The 22,477-nt window shown below is 38.0% G+C and overlaps 2 protein-coding genes across 3 annotated transcripts in view; one reads left to right on the plus strand and one right to left on the minus strand.

Annotated features, from left to right (window-relative positions):
* Window positions 1–22,477, plus strand: part of LOC113070795 (dedicator of cytokinesis protein 2-like) — a 100,498-nt gene that overhangs the window by 51,658 nt on the left and 26,363 nt on the right. The gene's annotated exons all lie outside the window — the stretch shown is intronic.
* LOC113070796 (protein FAM196B-like) lies at window positions 1,910–22,318 on the minus strand. Its single transcript, XM_026244239.1, has 4 exons — window positions 21,368–22,318; window positions 9,724–11,281; window positions 8,732–8,806; window positions 1,910–2,299 (listed from the first exon to the last, which is right to left on the minus strand). The coding sequence occupies exons 2-4, from the start codon at window positions 11,058–11,060 to the stop codon at window positions 2,131–2,133; spliced, it is 1,581 nt and encodes a 526-aa protein (XP_026100024.1). The 5' UTR covers window positions 11,061–11,281; window positions 21,368–22,318; the 3' UTR covers window positions 1,910–2,130.

Raw genomic sequence — 22,477 nt, forward strand, 5'->3', positions numbered from 1 at the left:
TTTAAATTCAGTAATATGTGTCTGTGAGGGAATTAGCGGTTTCTGCCAGATTGCATTAATGGGACGTTCATGTCATAGTGAAGTTACCATAATTACCCGTTTCTAAAACCTGCCAATGTTTTTGTCGAACTCACAAAAAACGGTAGCAATCTCATTTGAAGACAAACAACAGCTGCTGTATCTTTACTTTTTATTAAAGCTGATGCACATTCACTGAGAATGTGGATGTAAATGAATGTAATGATTATATTATAAATATAATATATATATATATATATATATATATATATATATATATATATATATATATATATATATATATATATATATTTTTTTTTTTTTTTTTTTTTTTTTTTACTTTCATCATGAATAAAGCCATTCTAATAATAACCATTCTATTTTTATGCAGCAATAAATATACATTTAATTATACATACATTAAATGTATAATTCCTGATTCTGAGAAGCTAAACAATTCTGAGTAGAATCTCATTTAGTGATTATGATAATTTCAATCAGACATGAACGTAGCAATAGGAGCCATTTGCATACATTTGAAAATGTCTCCAGGGAAACCAAATGTGATACGTATGATATGTATTTTTATATTAAAAATTTTACTTTTAATTTGACACAGTGTTTTACAAATTAATGTTTATGTAAATCGACCAACTAAAAAATGGCACAGATGTAATACGAGAATGTTTGGTATGAACAGCCCCTTTAGTCACACTTTCCCTCTTGCTTTTGCTTTCAGAATCACATTATAACTTGAAAATGTTAGGACTTTAAAATGTTGAATTCTGTACTTCAATATTTAATACATTGGAATTCTGTTCCAAAACCTAGTGAGTTGCTTGCTCTCTAAACAGGCTGCATCCTTACTGAAATCAAGTGACTGACTGCTTCTAGACGATTGATTCCAATTAAAGGAATAGTTCACCACAAAATTGATCATTTGCTGAAAATGTAGTCCCCCTCATGCCATCCAAGATGTGGATGAGTTTGTTTGTTCATGGGAATAGATTTGGAGAAATGTAGCATTGCATCACTTGCTAACCAAAGGATCATTTGCCGTGAATGGGTGCCGTCAGAATGAGAGTCCAACAGGGGATGGACTTTTTTCACTGGAGAAAGCTCATTATAGATTATGGACTCATCATTTGGCCAGAACTAGAAGCTTGTAGTTGAAAACATCTTAATGACGGATTTGTTTCTCAGAAACAGCTTTTCACTTCACAAGACACTGATGTACTGGAGTGGTGTGAATTACTTGTGGATTATGGTGATGTTTTAATCAGCTGTTTTGAATCTCATTCTGACGGCACCCATTCACTGCAGAGGAATCATTGGTGAGCAACTGACGAATGCTACATTTCTCCAAACCTATTCCCATGGGGGAAAAAAAAGGAAACTCACCTATATCTTTGATGGACTGAGGGTTAGTTCCTTTTCAGCAAATTTCCAGTTTTGGCTGAACGATTTATTTAAACAGTAAGTTTAACTTAGTTGTTACCATTAAGGACAATGCAGTGTGGTCGTATCTTATAAGACCGCCTATTTTGGAACTGCCTTTGGATGGGGAGCTCAACTACCGCTTCCTTAACATGCTGTGTATGTAGGCAGATCACTAAGTTTGGGAACAGAGCGTTAGACATTCATTAGTCGGGGACGAAAGCCATCCGCACACAAAGGTCAGAGAACGGTGATGAGGAGATGAGAGAGAGAATCTCCATCAGGATAACACTCTGTCCGTCAGCGTAGAGGGATATCGACTGCACTCCGCCTCTGTCAGACACTATGAAGGGGATTTATTGACTGGAGGTCTTGTGGGTCTCCTTGGGTTTTAAATTGTCCTCAAGTTTTCAGGATGTCAGATGAGCTTTTGGTTCAGCCTGGGCTTTGAGAATTCCGTCACAATGTTACAGTTATTTTAAAGCATAATCCGTTCAGTAGGAGCAACGTTTTAACAAATCCTCTATGCTGGACTGTATTATGGAGCTCATGGTCCAACAGTTTTATTTTCCGACATTCTCTGTGACAGCGGTGATGCTGGTGGCATTTTCCATGAATGCCAATGAAAGTACTTATACAATCTAAACCGCGGTAGATCTCCATGCTGATGGTTCTCTACAGCCACCAGAAACACTTCTTTCGCAGTTTCTTGACGCGGCTCTTGGCTCGAGGTTGTATGTGGGCGGGCTTTGGGACGGGGGCGGGAACATCGTACTCTGCTTCCTCCAAGGCTTCCAGAATGCTATGAAAGTGTCCCTCCTGCACCCGGAAGTCGTGCTCCACACTAGAAAAATACAGATATTAGGGTAAAATTAATTATAAAAAGAAATAATATTAATTATGCAATGAGAGGTTAACTTCAGACAAACTGAAACATAAACGGAGAAACATTCTCAAACTCTCAAAGTCTTTCTGTGTTTCTGGCTCTCTGTTTGCTTCTGCTCAGTCCGTCATTTATTTTCTTACAAGTTTCACAGCGAATGAGTTGGGTTCAGGAAGTAAACGTCTCATTCATTCATTTTTTTTTTCATAGAAAGATTGATTTTTAATGATTATGTATAAACCTTTCAAGAGACACTGACTGTGAGCTCGGAAGTTAAATCATTGCACCTGCTTCTGCTCTGCGACATTTTTAAATAACGTTTGATAGACAAAATCACACAATCCCAGAGACCTAACATATGTTTTAGAAAGAAGTCTCATCTGCTCATCAAGGCCGCATTTATTTGATTTAAAATACAGTATAAACAGTACATTTTTGAAATAATTTAAAATAAATGGAAATATTTCTATTTTAAATACTTTTGTAATGATTAATTCCAGTGAACAAAGCTCTATTTTTATCATCATTACTCCAGTCTTCAGTGTCATATGATTCTTCAGAAATCATTCTAATACAGTATGCCAAATTGGCGCCCAAAAAATATTTATAATTATTATCAACATTGAAAGCAGTTGGAATCAGTGATACATATTTTAAGTAAGGATTATTTGATAAATAGAAAGTTCAAAAGAGCAGCATTTATTTGAAAATGAATTATTTTATGACATTATGCATGTCTTTACTTTCACGTTTGATGATTTACATTTATTCATTTAGCATTTATTAATTTAGATGATGCCTCCTTGCTGACTAAAAATATTAATTTATTTCTTTAAAAAAAAAAAAAAAAGCACAGTGCTTCATGTTCTTTGACATCTTTGACATTTCTTCAATATTTTTTTGTTTTTAAAGTGAAGGTTTGTCATATTTCTGGTTGGTTTGGGTCAATGATTTGAAGCTCTTTATGATGAGTTATTCTTTTTATTTACATTTTTTAATCCCAGTGCATACACGAATGAGACAAATACGTCTGGAGGCCATTGAGACAAATAAGGCCATTGAGATTAACTATTATGACAACTGCATCAAACTGACCGTTTCATCTGACTGCAGTCGAGCAGCATGTGTGTGTGTGTGTGTGTGTGTGTGCGGGGTTATGCCCTCTATTTACTGTTTAGCCACAGTCCTGCATGCAATTTCCCAGCAACTAAGTGAATTAGAGAGAAAGAGAGAAAAAAGGGAATGTGATGAGCAAAAGATGGAGGTAAAGGGATGAGAGAATAATACAGACTGACAGAGAATATACTGAAGGTTAACAAACCCCATAATGACGGACCGAGATAAACGAAGTGTGTTCACCAACAGTTTGTTGTAGGACATTATATAGAAAATACACCCATCCTACATGGTTTGTGCTATTGCATTTCTTTTCTAAATCATTATATTATTTCACAGTGAACTGCAACTGAGCATCTTTCTTATAACTGTTTTGCATCGTGAATGGTGAAGATTCTTATTGCTTTTACTGTCTAATATAGAAGCTTTTTTTCCACCACGGTGAGGAAAAAATATATAATAAATAAATAAATAAATAAATAAATAAATAAAGGAACTGTGACATTTTATCAAACAAGTCAGATTTATTTTACTCATAGTTCATTATTTGCAAGATATACACTTAAAAAAAATCATAATAATGAGAACTGAGAATTCTTACGTTCTTCTCACATTTCTAAGTTAACATTTCACATTTCTTACTTTTCCTTGCAATTCTGAGTTTACATCTTGCATTGAAGTTTAGTTTATGACATACATTTCTGGTGTTTTTTTCTGCCACAAAAAAGTGACTTTTTATCTTAAAATTATGACTTTTTCTATGAAAACGGAGTTAACATTTCAGAATATTTTTCTCCCGCAATTCTGACTTTATAGCTTACAATTCTGGCATTATTTGTCATGATTCTGCCTTTATATCTTTCGATTCTGATTTTCCTCAGATTTGCAAAAAGTACAAATTTGTTCGAAAACAAGCTTACATAGTTCAACCGTCTGTAGTTGTGCTCATACAGCACAGATTGTAAATGTTGATGCTCAGTTGAGATTAAACATGATGCTTAGAGTCACAATAGCAGTAAAGCACCGGTGCTCAAACTCTCCTTTTGTTGCCATGCAGGTGCTGCTGTTTTCTTCCTGAAATGCAAATCTAGTTATTTCTGTATTGCACAGTTTTATATTGAACCGTTTTTGCCAACTGTAAATCTGTTTTTCAGTGTTGCTGTCATTTCAGAGGGCGTCATTTGTCACTACAAATTGCTAGGTGATGTCTCTGATTTGCATATCCAGATGACACATTTACATGCATATGATCAGTGCACCATGCAAATTCATCAGCACTAAGGAGTTTTTTTTTTTTTTTTTTCATCAGTAGTGCTTGCATCACTTTTAATTTATTGGTCAAACTCTGTGTTAGTGAGACCTTTAACTCTTTGTCACATAACATTTGTGAAGATGTATGTCAAAGACAAAAATATAAAGCCATAAATGATTCATTGAGACTCTTTTGACTCCATCTAGTAACTGCAGAGCAACCTCCTGAGGTTTGCATGGGCATAGAAAACTTTGAAGAAAAGTGTGCATTTCTGTATTTTAAAGAGCACTATAACCGAGCCCGTCTCAACTTTTCTTCATCCCTAGAGGATGAGGCATCAAGTCAGGGAGAAAGAGAGAGATTAAGAAACTGGAAGCAGAATTTGTGATGAACGGATCTTTTGAGGGAAGGGAGTTCACTCAGTCAGAAAGCTCAAAGCTGGAGTCTGCACTTCCAGACATGGAGAAATCTTAATCATCAATATTATTTTCCAGAAATCATGAGTCAAAGGAAATCTAGCACTATAAATCACATGCATCCATGTGAGCAAACCCAAAAATTTTTTTTTTCTTTTTCCTCAGATGTTGCTGTGGAGTATTAAAATCAAGTGACTTGAAATCCAGAGTTTTGAAGCTTTTAGTCAATTCCTTATCATTTTTATGCTAGTGTACTCTGAAAAGTTTATTTTTAGCAGATACACAATGACACAATTTACATTTAAAAAAAAAAACTCTTCTGGGATATATTGATGACTCTTGAAAAAAGATTCAAAGATTAAAGTACAGTTTTTAGTGTGGTATATGAGTTGAAGAAACTTCACTATTGTTGTCAGACTTTAGTGCCAATTTGAAAGTTAATGATGCATAATCTTGACTAAAAGTTGTGGATATTGACCTGACTTCACTGAAACAGACAGCAGCTCTATGTCTTTTTACCTTGCCTTAAATGAATTAAAAACACAGCGGAACAAGCAGAAATGCTGCTTTCTCAAGCCCTACTGAGGGTGCCTTAAAGCTGACATTTCAGGCTTCATATTAGTAATGATTTATTATAATTTAAGTTTTTACATTTTTTTATGAACCCTTAAACTTATTGCATATTGCATTTGAAATGAGCCATGCAATTTAGGCTATATATGCAAAGTTTAAGTGTCCATAAAAAAGGATTGGTATAGTAAAAAACTGTTCTGGATTTGGATTTTATTAGAACATTATCTCTAGTTTGAAGGCTGAAATGTTAGCATTAATACACCCTCTATGAATGAATCAATACTTAAATTAATGCATAAATGTATATCCTAATCAATGAACGGATGCATGAATACACAAATGCATGAACATACACATGATACACATGCATGTATGAATGAAAGCATGAATGCGTAAGAAAATAAATGAATGCATGAAAACATAAGCAAATGAATGAATCCATTAAAGAACGCATGCACACTCTAATGCATGCATGAACAAATGTATCCATGCATGAACAAATAAATGCTTGCACAAACGAATGAACAAATATATGAACACACAAACAAATGAATGAACACATGAAAGAACACATTAATGAATGAACACATGAAAGAACACATTAATGAATGAACACATGAAAGCATGAATGCATGATTGAATGTATGAACTCATATGCAAATGAAGAAATGCATGAATGAATGCATGTGTTTACAAATATATGTGTGCATGATCAAAATAATGTTGTGAGAATGAAAGAAAGGATGAATGCATGAACAGATGTATGCACGCATAAAAGAACCTTGTCAAGCGTACCGTGCATTTCACATGAGGAGCACTATTTGTATGACACAGAGTTTCTGCCTATTTAGGGTCAGCCTCAAATCAGTTACAGAGGATGTTGCCTTAGAAGGAAGCTGAGACAGCAAAGCACCTTGATATCATTTGGAACAGAACCTGTATGTGTATGTGCTCCTGGCTTTGTCAGACTGTATTGTTATGAGATTAGACTTCAAGGGGAAATCCATCTCTCTTAATTGATTCCTGTGGCTTTACCTCAGTGTGAGTGCTAGAAACATCTATTATAGTGCGATTAGCTCTTCATAGTACAGGAAAAATGATCCTGTTTATCCCAACAAGAAAAAAAGGAAGGGAGATAAAAGAGTCGAGGGAATTTCATCCAGCGCTGGCTGAGCATGTGTGTGTGTGTGTTTGTGTGACAGGAGGGACATCGCACAGGTTCACAGTTTTCTCTGGCTTTATGATATGTGTGTGTGTGTGTGTGTGTGAGTGTGTGTGTGTCCCTCAAGGCTTCATTACAGTTGAAAGGGAAGTGAAGCTCACGGTCCCTCGATTATAACAAACATACAGACCACCTGACTCTAATAAATACATCACACACCTACAAAAACACACTCACATCTGCTTAAATGCCTACTTAAAGATTTCTTCTTTTTTTTCTGAGGCAAGTGTAACCCTAACTATGATAAATAGTAATAATAATGCTTGATTTAGCAAGCAGCACTAATTAAGACTGAAACAATCTGTTTCTTCTGCACAGAGTAGATGCTCACAGGTTTCTGCTGGCTGTTGGATGTCTTGATCTGCTGTAGGATATTGATGCAACTCTTAAATCATTCTCATGGTCTCCTGGTTAATTTCTGTCTGTTTCTGCCTCCCAGAAGACACATAACTCAGATGTGGCTCTGTGCACGATTTGTAATATTTTAAATAGGTCATAGAAAATGGATTTCCTTGTTTTTTGAGTAGAATGTTAACAATGTGAAGCCTTTAATATAAAAATAAGGCCTTTAAATGATCATTATGACCAATGCGTTGCTGATAAACCTGTTGCACTCAATCTACTGCATGCCTTCTGTCGTCTAATTGATAGTTTAGGCATGTTAGCAAGTAATATTTCAAGTTGAACACCTGGACTTAGCTTAGTTTTGCTTCATTTTTTTTTTTGGAAATATCACGAGTGTCAAATAATCAGGCTTTTGAGGAACATTTATGTGTATTTGTTCATCATGGAGATATAGAGTGAGGAATGATATTTATATCATTTTATTTAAGTATCTGTTATATTTGCATCAGAATTTAATAACTTTTTTGTTCATATAAATATCAGAATCTGCATCAAATTGCTTATTTTTGCTCACACGGTTTCTCTGAATAAAATTAAGCTGTTTTTCGCCATATTCTTACTATATCTTATTATATGAGCTATAAAAGCCTGGTGTATCAAATATGACACTCAACAAATATTTTATCTAAAGGATTACCTAACTCTTACAATTCAAAATGTACGGTATATATGTATTTCAGACTGTTATTTCATTTGTCAGGCTTTACAAGGTTAAATACTATGTAGACCAAGTCTGACATTCACAGTACAAGACTGTGCAAATTCAGAAAATTCAATGTTTTCATGTATCCAGCAAATGCAGGTCTATATTTTTAATAGTTGATCTATAGTATGTACAGTACATGTGCATCACACGGACGTCTCAGATGTTGCATTGCATCTCTCTGCATGAGTGTTGCATTTTTAACATGGCTTTTAGACTCCTGTGTTCTGCTCTATCCAGTCACCGTCGACCTGTTTTTTTTAGCACAGTGTGTCCTGTGTGACACCCGCAAATGCTCTCTGTGCAGTGTTGGGAGCTGTTGCTGAAAGTCTGAAGAGTCAAAGTGTAAAGTGAGGTTTTGTCAGCCTCTAACCGACATAATAGCAAAAACACCACTCCAAAAAAATCCCTAAATTATGAAAGGCTCCAATTTGGAATGTTTGCATGTGGTTGATCCCTAGTGTGAAATGCTTGATGATGATAAAAGTCATGCATTTAGTGTATTTTCATGTTTGTGTCACTTCGGACTACTTCACGGTACCGTTTTCATTATGCAGGTTAGCCATTCACAACAGAGGTCATTTGCATATAATACAGTAGCAAAAACAGCCTGTTTAACTGGAAGGCATGGACGGGGAGGAAAATGGTCATAAAATGCAAAAATACAACATGATAGACAGAAGAGGACTGCTGTGTTCATGTTTACCTGTATATGATGCAGGCTGTTTTCTGGCAGGTTGAGCAGTTATTGATGTCCTGACCTGTTCTGTAAGAACAACGCCTGAAAACAAAACAAGAAAGCATGAGGACCAGCACACGCACACACACACACATGTAAAACATGCACACAGAGCTTTGAATTATAGGTCTGTTCTTTTCCATCCCTCTAACACCCACAATGATTTTCTTCCTACACACGTCTGCATTCTTGTTTATCATTTCCAGGTATTACAAAATAAGTGTCTTCTTTTCAATAAAATCACAGATGCTTTATTGTAGCCTATGCTTTCGTTGTTAAAGACTTTGTAAAGTCTAGCTTGTGTATATTTATATTTATATCGTGTATAGTTTTTCCATTGAGCGACTGCTTTCCCATGAAATGAAAGTGCTGGAAGTGTTGTTCCAGGCCTATTTACTAATGCAAAAACACATCTGCATATATAAACTTGTGTGGAGTTTTTTTTCTACATCTTAGAAATTGAGTCCTGTGTCACAACAAATAAAATCAAGGCCAGCGGGAATCCCACAGGCATACAGACCTCTATTGAATGTCCTTGAATATGTAATGAAAATGAACACTTTAAAACATGCAACACAGTCACTTCCCTGATCGATCCTGACAGATCTGAGCTTTCAATCAAAGCAGAGTTCTGATAAAACCATGTGTGTGTGGATGGAGGAGAACAAAGAGAGGGACACTCTTTAGAGATTAAGAGAAAGGGTGTGAATGTGTTAGGAGGTGTAGCAGTGAAGATGAGACAGAAAATAAGACATCAGATGAGAGAGAGAGAGAGAGAGAGAGTTTGGGAGCAGTAGGGGGTCGATGTCCCATTGATGATCAAGATTCCCGAGGCGTTGCCACAGGATGCATCAGTTACCAGGGGAATTATGGGATGATGGAAGTGTGGAATCACAAATCAAACACGCTTTCATGAACTCCAGAGCCTTAATCTCTCACTCTCACTCACTCTTACTCACCCTTCACTCATTGCTTTGTTCCTCTCCAGGTCCTGAATGACATTGAGAAGGACTTTGATCTTTTCCTGATTATACAGCAGTTTTTCTTCTACATTCTGCAGCAGTCCATGCAGAACGCCGGGTGCACCGTTGGATTGTGGGATATCATCTGTTGGAGGTGGATGAGTGTCTTTAGAGTCTGTTTCTCTTTCAGTTTTAGGTTCTGGTGGAGGGGTGGGCGGGGGTTGTGGTTTAGGCCCCGCCCCTGAGCCAATCAGAAGCTCTGGAGGTGCTGGTTTACATTTGACTTGTGTTGGTTTCAAGTCTTGCTTTGGTGGAAGAGTGGGTGTGGCTTGGGACTCACTGCTAATCGGTTTAGACGTGGCGGATTTGTGCTTTTGTGTGGTCGTACACTTGTTCTTCGCGTCTTGCGATGTGTGTTGTGTGACTGATTCTGTTTTGACTCGTGCTTGCGTGTGTTGCATTGTCAAGTCGTTTTTGGCCTTTTCAGACTGCGTAAATGCTTCTGTTCTTGGATCCTTTTTGTTGGACTGTGAGGGGGTGGAGCATGCATTTTGCATTGTGTGATTGGGAATTTGCGTGTATGTTGGCTGTACAATCGTGGAGTTTTGTTTCTGCAAGCAAGGCGAACAGCCTTTCCTCAGCAGCGGCGGAAGCATCACGGTCGCTTGAACATGACTGGCTGCTCGTTTCTGACAAGCAGGTGATATGCAGGGTGGGGCTTGAGACTGCCTTCGCCCACAGCTGGTGCACAGTCTGGGTGATGACGTCATCATGCGACATGGGCGAGGGGGCGTGGTGTATGAGTCAGTGATTGGCCTGGATGCCTCACCTTTCAGCAACTGACCTCGCTTACATTCATGTGTCACTGTTTGACTCTGCCGTCTCGCTTCCTCAGATTCAGCCCCTTCGCGGCAAACTCCACCCACCACCTCAGATGCAACAATACTTCCGTTAACATATCGAGGGGTTCTTTTTAAACTCCCCCTTGACCTGAATTGGTTTGGATTGGCTTTAATTTGATAGTACACCTCACTCTCCTGGGATGTCCTGTCTTGTGCCACATGGTTTCTGGACACAGCCTTGACAACGTGACTTCCGTTAACTTCAAAACGCCTCGGCCGATCCAGCGACATGGTTTCGGCAGTTGGTCCGTTGGTCGTACTGACCGTTTGAGTCTTCTTCTTCAATGACGGAAGTGAGCGAAGGCCCGGCGACGTTTGGACGCCAACACTGCACAAAGGGCCCCATTTTTGAGACAGGACGGCCTGCCCACCAGCTAGAGGTACTTCTAGCGCCGGCACTGCATTGGATGTGTCAGCTGCCCTACGGCCCATGACCTCTGCTGATTGGCTCAGCCCCCTGAGGAGGAACTGTAGGAGGTGTGGCCTTTATTTGTAAGCATACTATCTAAAACAAAGATAATTATTCCACTGTGTGTTTTGGGAAATTGTATTCCACAGCATTAGAAATAATCACATTGGTCAGAAATCCATTTTTTTACGACAGTCCAGTGTCCAGTATCACTTTTTAGTCTCCAAATTCGTCGTTTACCTGACTGAGAAAGAAGAAGAAAGATGTGTGTAAAAATACATTAGACTGAATATGCATGTACTGCAGCTCTTTAAAGGTGAGCTACTGTAGGTATTCTTTTAAAAGTCGGGCCGAGTGGGCATGTCTCATGATGGCTAGAGACCACTTAGTGCACAGGACGGACAAGGCCGGGCGACAACAGAAAGATAGAGGTAAACGCCTGTGGAACAAAAGAAGGCTTATGATAAGGCTAGAAGCAGGACCTGTGTAAATTTCAGATCAGCTTTCCAGCGCTGGAGAGAAATCAAGGAGCCGGAAGGCCTGCTTCCACCATAATCGTTCAACCTGTCCTCCAACCAATACGCTTGTATAGGTCGTTTGTCCAAATCCCTGAAATACGACCCATCAAAGCTACAATTGCGCCCCTATCGGCAAAAGGTCGTTTTCATATTAATGTTTTATATTCTTTTATTTGCCCTCTGGTTTGCGTTTCGTGTAGCTCAGTTAGTAGATTATTGCGTTATACCTTGTTTTGTAATCATGCTATCATGGGTTCAATCCCAGGGAACGGACATGCACGAAAATGTACATGCTCAATAAATCATGATTTAGCATGATTTCTGTGAGGGTTAGGTTTAGGGGTGGGGTTGGGTGGGGTCATTCGAACGAATAAGCCACCTACAGTATTAAAATATGTAGGAAATACTGTGAGATCGGTGTAAAACGCCCAGACATTGTATTTAAATAAACGTGCGTTTTGATTGGTAATGACGTTATACGTCAATTCATGACGACAGACACAACGCGATACTCTCATTATTTTTACACCCGCTAGAGGGCACTTAACTTTCAAATGTAAATACAGGTCGTAATAAATGCTTGCACAAATGACCTATATGGTCATTTTTTTTGTTGGAGGACAGGCTCAATCGTACAGATTTGGAACAACCTCAATAGATTATTGATTTAGTTCATATGACTTTAAAGCTGCGTGCGCAATATGTGGCAAAACCATGTTTTATTATTATACTGGTTAGAAAGAGCAGTGTCACAGATGTAATGTAGAGGTCAAAGGTCCTTTATTTAAACTCACCAACATAAACTCAGTAGATCACAAGAGAAATATGACTACTCTACTATTAGGCTATGACCTTCAATACCAGAGCCTGATTAAGGAGAAACTGAAGACTTAAATAGAGCAACTAAACAAGCAGCACCTGAACAGAGTAATCAACCAATTAGTAGCTAGAAAAACTAAACAGGCAATGAACAAATGGGAGCAGGAACTAATTACCAAACTGTAAATCTGCTCACGGCACAAAAATAAGAAAACAAGACAATAAAACAGATCAATGACAGAACCAAACAAGCACAGACAAACTCAGAATGTGACAAGCAGCTTGTTACAATGTATTTATTTTTTGTTATTTTGTGAAAACATCTAAACTTTTTAATAGTAACCACAACTTGAGTTACTTTCCAACACACATTTGTGTCTGTAGTCAAGAACGCTAGTCAGGATAAAGCAGAGTGACACTATTAAAGTTCACGTCCGTCCTATTCTCAGAGACTCCAAAACCCAGCACAACTATATTGAATATTAATGAGGGTTAACAAAATCCCCCATATGTCACATACAGCTGATTAAAGTCTCGCTCTCTGTCGTTGGTTCTCTTCCTGAAGGGCCTATTATTATCACTTTATTCCTCTGTAATCTCTTCCACGTCTTAAGTGTTCATCTGCCTTTCTTTTGCTCTTTGATAAGCCCTCTATGTGTGTTGTAGTTCATATCTTGTTCTCTGTTAAGCTTCTTTTCTTTTATGAGACCGACTCAAAGCTGCCTGTCTCCTTTAACCCAAACACTGTGTGTGTATGTGTATGTGTGTGTGTGTGTGTGTGTGTGTGTGTGTGTGCGTGTGTGTGTCTGTGTTACTTGCACTTTCTATGAATAGGGAACAAAATAGGGCTTTAATCACTATTAATTAATTAAGTATTATTCTTTTCAGCAAATGGTCAGATAAAAGAGGTTCTTAGCCCCAGGGCTATTATAGTTAACAAATTGAACAAAAAAGTGAAATAAAATAAATGTTAACAGAAATCATATAAATAAATATTTAATTAAATAAATGCATTTAAATAAATATTTCATCTAGTTGTCAAGGCAACATTTCTTATTTAAGTATAGTTAACTAAACTTATGGAAATAAATATTTATTAAAAGTAGATAGATAAACTTAACTGTGCTTTAATTTAAATTTTCAGTTTTGTTCTACAATGTTGCATGTTAAATCAATATTGAAATTTCGTTTACGTTTTAGAAAAAAATGAAATTCTCTTCAAATAACACTGATCATAGGCCTTATATGACTTATTTAAAAGTTACTCTTAAATCCAAAACTGCTTATGAAAAGCCAATATAGATTAGTTAGAAGAGGGACAGTCCAGAATAACCCTTATTAGACCGACATTTGATGCTTTTAAAATGACCTTCTTAAGCCTTGTGGAAAGTGTTTGTTTTTGTGAAAAGTGGGGACATCCCATAGGCGTAATGGTTTTTATACTGTACAAACTGTATATTCTATGGCCCTACACCAACCCTACACCTAACCCTAACCCTCACAGGAAACTTTGTCTTACCCATGTCATTATACAGAGTTGTGTCCTGATATGTCACGAAAACAAGAGCACACACACACACACACACACACACACACACACACACACACACACACACAGGCCTAATAAGGAACAAAGTGTCTGTGTTCAATTATGTGAGTAACTGAAGATAGTTTGGAATATTTGACTGAATATTTACAGTCCTTCCTGTGCCTCAGCTGTTACGTTCATTAGGATTGTTTTCGTTTTAGCAAACTGTTAGAGACATCTGAAGCCAAATCTCCTCCTCTCGTCTTTCATGTCTGCGTCTCTGAGTCCTCTGGAGATGCTGAGTGTGGGCTGCTCTGTGATGTGTTTAGAAGAATTTAGATTCATTGATCTGCTGGATTTGACACTTTTTGACCTTGGATTGGATCAGATCGTTTTTTTTATTTTTATTATTATTATTATTATTAATTTGTGTTTGACTAACAATATATACTTTTTAAATATATTTGTTTGTGTTATATTATAAAAAAATAAATGAAAAGAAATTAGTATTTGACTAATAGTGTATTGTTTTACATTTTGAAAAGAAAATCTAGATATTCCATCTGGTTTTTAAACAGACTTTATTAGGAGATAAAATATTTTTTTTTGTGTGTGTATATATCTATATATATATACTGTATAATTTTTTTTTTTACATTGTAGTTTTTATAGTGTACATCATCTGATACATCATTATGGTATGAACACAGTGCTTTTCTGTGGGGGCACCTTGTCTTCACACACACACACACACACACACACACACACGCACACAAAGTCATGCACTCCTCGAGTATTGTGTTTTTGAGGTCTCCTGTTGATTTTGCTATGGTTCATCAGCACACAGCTAGATGTTCCCCTTTAATCCCTTCATTCTCCAGCACAAACACACACACACACACACACACACACACATGTACCGAGGGCCTCCGTTGATCTCTTCATCAGCTCCGGTCGAGCACTGTACTCCTTCTCTCTCTTCTCTTTCACACTCCGTTACTCCTGACTTTGATTTAGTCTTTCTGTGCCTCTCTTGTGTCATCACACACACACACACACACACACACACACACACACATGCACACACACTTTATCTAATACTCTCTGGCATCTGTGTGTGCATCGTTCGATATTCAGGAGTCGCAGATGCAGTGTCTCCTAACCACACTGTCCTGAAAACACACATACCTTCCAAAAATTATGCTTTTGTCAAACCTGCCACTGGAGCAAAGAAATTAAGTTTACTGGACATAAATATTTACTCAGACATAAAAAAACACGTTTTGACTAAAATTTCTGCTGAACTTATATTAGGAATATCGATCTATCGATCTATCTATCAATCTATCTTTTTACATACTTATTATTTTATATTTTGTTCTGTTGTATTGTTCTTCTGTCATTCTTTTAAGAAAATCTAAATCTTAAAAAATTAGAGGCTTTTAAATCTTTCTTTCAAAATGTTTTTCTTGACAGTCTTTGCTTTTATAGCTCACAACTAGATCTTATAGTGGCAGGAGGTATAGTCATGAAGGAATTGAGCTCTGACTGTATTCATGATGCTCAATGCTTCAGTGAATGGTCATCTAGTTGGTAATTATTATTATTATTATTATTATTTATTATTATCAATGGTGAAGTTTTATTAGGAATTGTCATTCTGAACCCTGTGTGCACAGAAATTCATCCAAACAACAAAGAGCAGGCTAGATGGATCCGGTGTGTCGGTTTTAATGAAAGATGTAGTTTGTAAAGTATATCTTCATTCTGTCCAGTCAGCAGACAGTCGTCTGTTCATTATCCTGAGCCTTTAATGATCTAATGAAATTTGAAGAAATCTGCCTCTTTTTTTCCAGTATTCCAATAACAACAATTACATGCTCTTTTTAACTTCTTTTGGTGATGATTTGATTGGTTTGGCTGGTGTTTCATGCTTTCTAGTGGTATGATGTCATTCAGAGCATCTAACTGAACAAAGCTCTGGGAGACGTTACAAAGCGAGATACACACAAGTGTGTTTAAGCCTCTGATGTACAATATTAACCAGTAAGAGCTTACAGCGCCTCTGAGATGCACTGAGAGTGGAAAACGCTGCCAGTTATATTACACACATCATTTATACAGACACACATACTGTAACTCACACACACACGCACAGAAACCTAATGGAAGTCCTCGGACGTGCTACTGCAAACACATGCACTCACGGGTACATCTAGTGCGTGTGTGTGTGTAATGTGTTTGAAAGTGGTGTTTCTCTGTGCTCACTGACCAAACACTAACTAAAAATACACCATAGTACCATAGTAGCGCAGTGTTTTTTTTTTTTTTTTTTTTTTTTTTAACATGATATCGTGGTAATACCACAGTATTCTCTCTATTGCTGTAGCTCAATGGTGTACATTTAACAGAATGCTGCGGCGGTTGCCAGGATATTTCTATGTGGTTTCTATGGTGTTCTTAGTGATTTGAGCATGTTGCAGTGTGGTTTCTAGTGCGTCTGGGGATTCTGGGTGGTTGCCAGAGAGTTTGATTCCTTGTGTGTTCTGGGTGGTTCTCAGGGAGTTGCTAGGGCACTGTAAGAGGGGTTGCTGGGTTGTTCTTCGTGGTTGCCAGGGAGATTCTAGGGCATTAATGGGGGTTGCTAGGTTGTTCTGGGTGGTTGCCATGGAGTTACTGGGGTATCCTGGTGGGTGTCAGGACAAGTGTATTGTTATAAGGTTTGCTAGGTTATTCTAGGTGTTGTTAGGGAGTTGCTAGTGCACTGTTAGAGTGGTTGCTAGAAATTTTCTAGAGCACTGTTAGGGGGAGGTTGCAAGTGTGTCTGGGTAGTTGCCAGGCAGTTGCTAGAGGTCTGTTAGAAGTGTTGGCATTAGTAGGTGGTTGCCAAGGAGTTGATAGGGTGTTCGGGGTGTTGTCAGGGAGTTGGTAGTGCACTGTTAGAAGGGTCGTTCAGTGTGGTTCCTAGAGAGTTTCTGGGACATTGTTAGGGGGTTGCAAGTGTGTTCTGGTTAGTTGCCATGTGTGACGAGTGGGGTGGGGCCGAGAACCATGGGAACGGAGCGAGGCCGGTGGAGTGATTGGGAAATGAACGAACACTCAGCGGTCTTGAGTCCCACAGAGGATATTGGGAGGATACAAAAGAGGAGCAACGACAGTGAAGGACGAGAAGAACCAGGCCTGGGTTTTGTTTTTTTATTTTGCAGGTTCCCTCCTGCTTCTTCCCATGATTGCGAAGTTTTTATAGTGTTACTCTGGTGTTGAAACCCGGGAGGAAGTAGGGACGCGTTGCCGAAGATCCCTCGCCGATTGGGGTGAATCCGCGGTGCTATCGAGCAGGGCGAGAGAGTCTGGTGCCGTGGACGCCCGAGGCGGTGGGTTGGAGTGAGTTAACGGGGGCGGACGAACTCGCTGCTGGCCGCCCGCGATGTCCATGAGGGAGCGGAGGAGTCGGCGGCGTTCGCCAGGGGGCCAGAGCCTGCTGCCACACGCCTAAATGGGGAGGAGCAGGGAACGGGGGACTCCTGCCGACTGCCCGAAAGCGGAGGAGCCGTCCGCCGCCAGGCACCGCGGAAGAGCGGAAGAGTTCACCCAGCTAGTAGAGGGCAAAGTGGCAGTATGTCTGGGAAACAGAAACATTTTTTTTCTTCCTCATCTCTCCCCTCTCTCGTCTCTGTTGCTCCTCATCCTTCCATCTCCTTTTCTCTAGCCTTGTCTTGTCTGTCCTCACCCCCAGGTTCTCGCAGCCACCGTGAGCGGTCCCCCCGGAGGGAGGGGGGGGGGGGTAGAGCGCAGTCTCGTGAGTACCCCCCGGCCTGTAAGGGGCGATGGGGGTATGTGACGAGTGGGGCGGGGCCGAGAGCCGTGGGAACAGGAGCGAGGCTGGTGGAGTGATTGGAAATGAGCGACACCTGCTCCACTCACCGGTCTCGAGTCCCACGGAGGAGATTGGAAGGATACAAAAGAGGAGCGATGATTTGTGTTGTGCTTTTGTTTGTGCGCAATACACTGTTTTGTGTTTATTTGATTATTAAAGTTTTGATTTGAATGTTAGCCGCTTCCCAACTCCTTCTTCCCTTGATTATGGAGCTTTTGCAGTGTTACACCAGGGCAAGTTGCTTGGCCATTGAAGGGTTGCCTGGTTGCATTGTGTGGTTACCAGGGTGTTTTGTTAGGCTGTGTTGCTAGGGTATTTTGGGTAGTTGCCAGGGAGTTGCTAGGGCATCGTTAGAGAGCTGTTTTGGGTAGTTGTCACAGTGTTCAGGGAGGTTAGACAACAAACTCAAGAAGACAAAGACACTCAACTTCAACACTGGCCTGTTGAAATAGTACGCCTAATAGTGATGATTGACTTATTAAACAGCACAAGTAAACCAACAAAAGTACATGCAAAGATGGTCTCGTTGAGCCTTAATGCACTCTGCTGAACTTGTGTGTGTGTGTTTAGAGCTGGTCATGTGATTAATGTGTTTAGCAATCAGTGTGTGCGTGCGCGCCAGTGAGAGTATCAGGGTAGCTTAAAAGATTTATCAGCTTAAAAAGAAAACAGCTTTTTAAAAAAAACTGTGTGTGTGTGAGAGAGGGAGTGTGCATTTGTCTGCAGAAGGACTCAAACGTGTTGATGTTTGTGTCTTAACCTCTTTTGGAGGTTGAAGCATGTTTTCTCAAGCTCATTTTATTTTATACAGTCTTCTCTGAGTAAATCACAAAATCAAGTCCAGGTCACATTTCATCCCCAAATCAAAGGAAAATAATATGTATTATTCTTTTTTGAGGACCATTAATCCATTAAATTATCATTACTGTAATGCATTCAGACATTTCACTTCTGAGTTCTTGTGATTGTCATTATGATGATCCTAGTGTCCATAATAAATAAATACAGTAAAAACAGCAACATTGTTAAGTAGTATTACAATTCAAAATAACTGTAACTTCTATGGTGATATATTTTAAAATATAGAAATACAGCATTTCAGCATCATCCAGTCTTTAGTGTCATGTGATCATGATCCTTTATTTATTTATTTTTTTAAAGGATTCTTTGAAAGTTCAAAAGAACAGCATTTATTCAAACTATAAATCTTTCATAGCATTTTAAATGTCCTTACTGTCACTTTTGATCAATTTAATGCATCTCAGTTGAATAAAAGTATTAATTTATTTTTTTTTAAAAAATCTTCAGTCCCCAAACTTTTGATAAATATATATGTTTTTTATTCGTTTGTTTGCTCATTCATTTACATCATTACAACAAATTCTATCATGACATAAAGATTTTACAATCTGGATAATAATTGATGTTATTAAGAATGGCATTGTTGTGCATTACATTAATGATAAATTGATGTTTATGTAATTTACTGTTTAATTATAAAAAAAAGTCATAAAGTAACAATACAACAAAAAAAAAAAAACACTAGCCTTAATTTCATCATGTCAGGCATATCTTACTACTTCTTTCTTTTTCATTCTGAGGTGAAATATGAGCTGGACATCATCTTGACAGGTGTCTGGAGATTTACCTCATTCAGAGGTTCAGGCCCATCTCTTTAATAACCATCTCTTTCCTGTCTTTCTGTTCATTTGTCTCTTCTCCTCTTTTTTTATTGTAACTGTCTATTTGTTTCCTTGTCTCTCATCCATCCCTCTCTTTGGTGTTTATCTCTTGCTGACTGTCTGTCTGTCTTTTACTTTTTGCCTTACGTCCCTTATTCCAGGGCTCTGCAAACCTACAGCAGAGGGACAATTGCTGGCACACAAGCAAAAGGGAAAACTGCATACTGACGTAGATTTGGAGTTAACAACTTCTCATAGTAACACAGCCTGTTAGGAGCTATAAATACTATGAAAGTGTGAGAATTAACTTGCGCTAGTCTACGGATGCGTGTGCGACCGCTGCACATACTAGGCACGGTCTAACAGCGCTCGTCAGTGACTGAATGAGAGACAGACAGAGAGAGAGAAAGATGGTTATTTTCCATACATTGAATGTTGTAACAAAGATGATAAAGAGTTGGTTATTATTATTATTATTATTATTAAGTCTCTTTCCTGCTCAGACTGCATTGGTTACTTTTATCGGTCTACCACGTGTTGAAAGAACGATTAGAAAAACCCGAAGACTCGAGAGATGAACTAATCAATTCTCTTTCTGGCTCAGACTGCATTGACTGAAACAGGTGAAATAGACTAATTCCAGTACAGAACCTATAGAATTCTGCTTGTGCGCTATTGAATGAATCACTCCCCGAGACGACTCAGTTGTTGGGGGGGGGTTGTTGTCACAGTGGTTAACCAGAAAAAAAAATGGCACGTCAGGTTTTTTTAAATATATTTTTTACATTTTTTTAAATATTTAAAAAAAATTTCTTGGTTAAAGGTTGGCTCTGTACTTTAGATGTTACCATTGTTAAGTTACCACTTTTTGCAGTGCAGTGAAAGTCAGTGGGATTCATTGTTGTTTGACTCCCAAGATTCTCCAAAATACCTTCTTTTATGTTCCACGGAGGAAAGGAAGTCACACAGGTTTGGAAAAACATGTGTGAGTCAACACGTTTACATCTAGACATAACATTTAGATGTGTACACTTTTCTTTGTAATTCTTTGTAATTTTTTTTTTTACTTCAAAATGTTGCAAAGTAAATCTTAAATCATTATTTTCTTAAAAGCACACACACAACACACACTCAAATACACATGCACACATTTTAAAGCATTACATACACACATGCTAAAACACACACACTGGCACGCACACATTTAAATACACACACATTACTCCATCAGAGGACTCAGTAATGGATGGGTATTAGATACCTGTTGTTACATAACACACACACACACACACACACACACACAATCACACACAAATCCCAGTCTTGTGTTCAGAGTACATTCAGTAAACTTGCTCTGTGTTATTAATGATAATCAATTACACATAGACATTATGAGAGATTTTATCAACCAGAGACAGTTATAGAAGTACTGCAGCTGTACCATGTTAAAATGATGGTGTCAGAAGGCAATTCTATGGTATTTTGATACACACCATGATGCTGAATGAATGCTATATTTATCTATTATGGCATATGTGTGATTATCCACAGTGCTACAACATCACCATGATACAAGTCCAAAATACATGCTATCACTATGAGACTTTGATACTTTTTTTGGTATCACCTTGGTACAGGTTGAAAGCACCATGTTAGCACCAAAGTGCTTTTTACTATATTTTGTTCGAACTCAAATGCACTTCACACTTGTAGATTAAATGAAAAATTAAATATTACAAAATAAATTGAATATTAAAAATGAAATGAAGTGTTACAAAATTAAATTAACATGTAAAATAAATGTAAAATATTTAAATTCAATTGAATAGAATGAATGTTTTAGATGTACACGGATGACTTGAGCAGTGTTGTAATATTTCATTAGATGATTAACTCCATTACTGACCTTCATCACAGAGTGTTTTGTAGGTGAACGGACTGTTCTTCATCTCTTCATCTCTCTCTCATTCACTCGTTCTGTTTCTCCTATATTCCTGTGTGAGATCAGACTCTTCCGTGTGCCTCTGTTCTTCTTTCTTACGTCCGTCTGTGTGATTTTCTCTTGTCTGTGTTTACGATCTGTCTCTCTCACACAAGCACATCTGTCTCTCCTTACATCTACTGGTGAACTGAGCGTCTCGGATCTCCTCCCTCTCTCTCTCTCTCTCTCTCTCTCTCTCTATGTGTGTGTGTTAATCCCGCTGTGTGTCCTGGTTTTCCTCTTCTGACCGGTCACATTAGTTGCTGATAGAAGGTCTGGACACACACACACACACAAACACACTGGACAAATGCGTTCAAGATTTAGGGTCAAAGAAGTGTTTCAGTGTTGAGTGTGTGTGTGTGTGTGTGTGTGTGTGTGTGTGTGTGTGTGTGTGTGTGTGTGTGTGTTTTGTGCGTCAGTGCCCTAATGTTAGAAAAAATATTGCATGGTGTAAAAAAAATGCCCCCTATTAATAATATGTCTGAATGTCACTTAATCAGATGTGATTTACTGTAGTAAAAGATGCACAAACACACTTTATAATCAAAACATTTGACCAAAAGAAGTCTCAGTTCAGGTTCAGTTTAAAAAATAGACCAGGTCATGAAAATGCAGACTAAAAGTGTTGTGCATAATATCTGTGCCACTGGTGTACCAAAAACACTTCAAAACATTCAAAAATGTTTCCGAGACACTCATCTAACCTGTCATTGGTCGGATAAACAGATAGTCCCGCCCTCAAACTCACACCATTGGTTAAGTCAGCCCAGCTTAAAATGTGTTCTAAGATTTTTTTTTTTTATTAAGTTTTAAAAACATTATTTGTAAATCTTCTCCTAACATTAAACATGTCAAATTTAAAAATGTTTTCAATACATTGTCTTTACTTATTGTGTGAAAATGTCAGAGAAAACATGAAGACAATGTTTTATTTGATTATGTTCAACTAAAATAAAAATGGAAAATACAAGAAAAAAAAAACATATACATATTAAAATATAAATATAAATTATAATATCATCTAAATCAGAC

Source organism: Carassius auratus, unplaced genomic scaffold, assembly GCF_003368295.1.
Source record: "Carassius auratus strain Wakin unplaced genomic scaffold, ASM336829v1 scaf_tig00005249, whole genome shotgun sequence".
Taxonomy (NCBI): domain Eukaryota; kingdom Metazoa; phylum Chordata; class Actinopteri; order Cypriniformes; family Cyprinidae; genus Carassius; species Carassius auratus.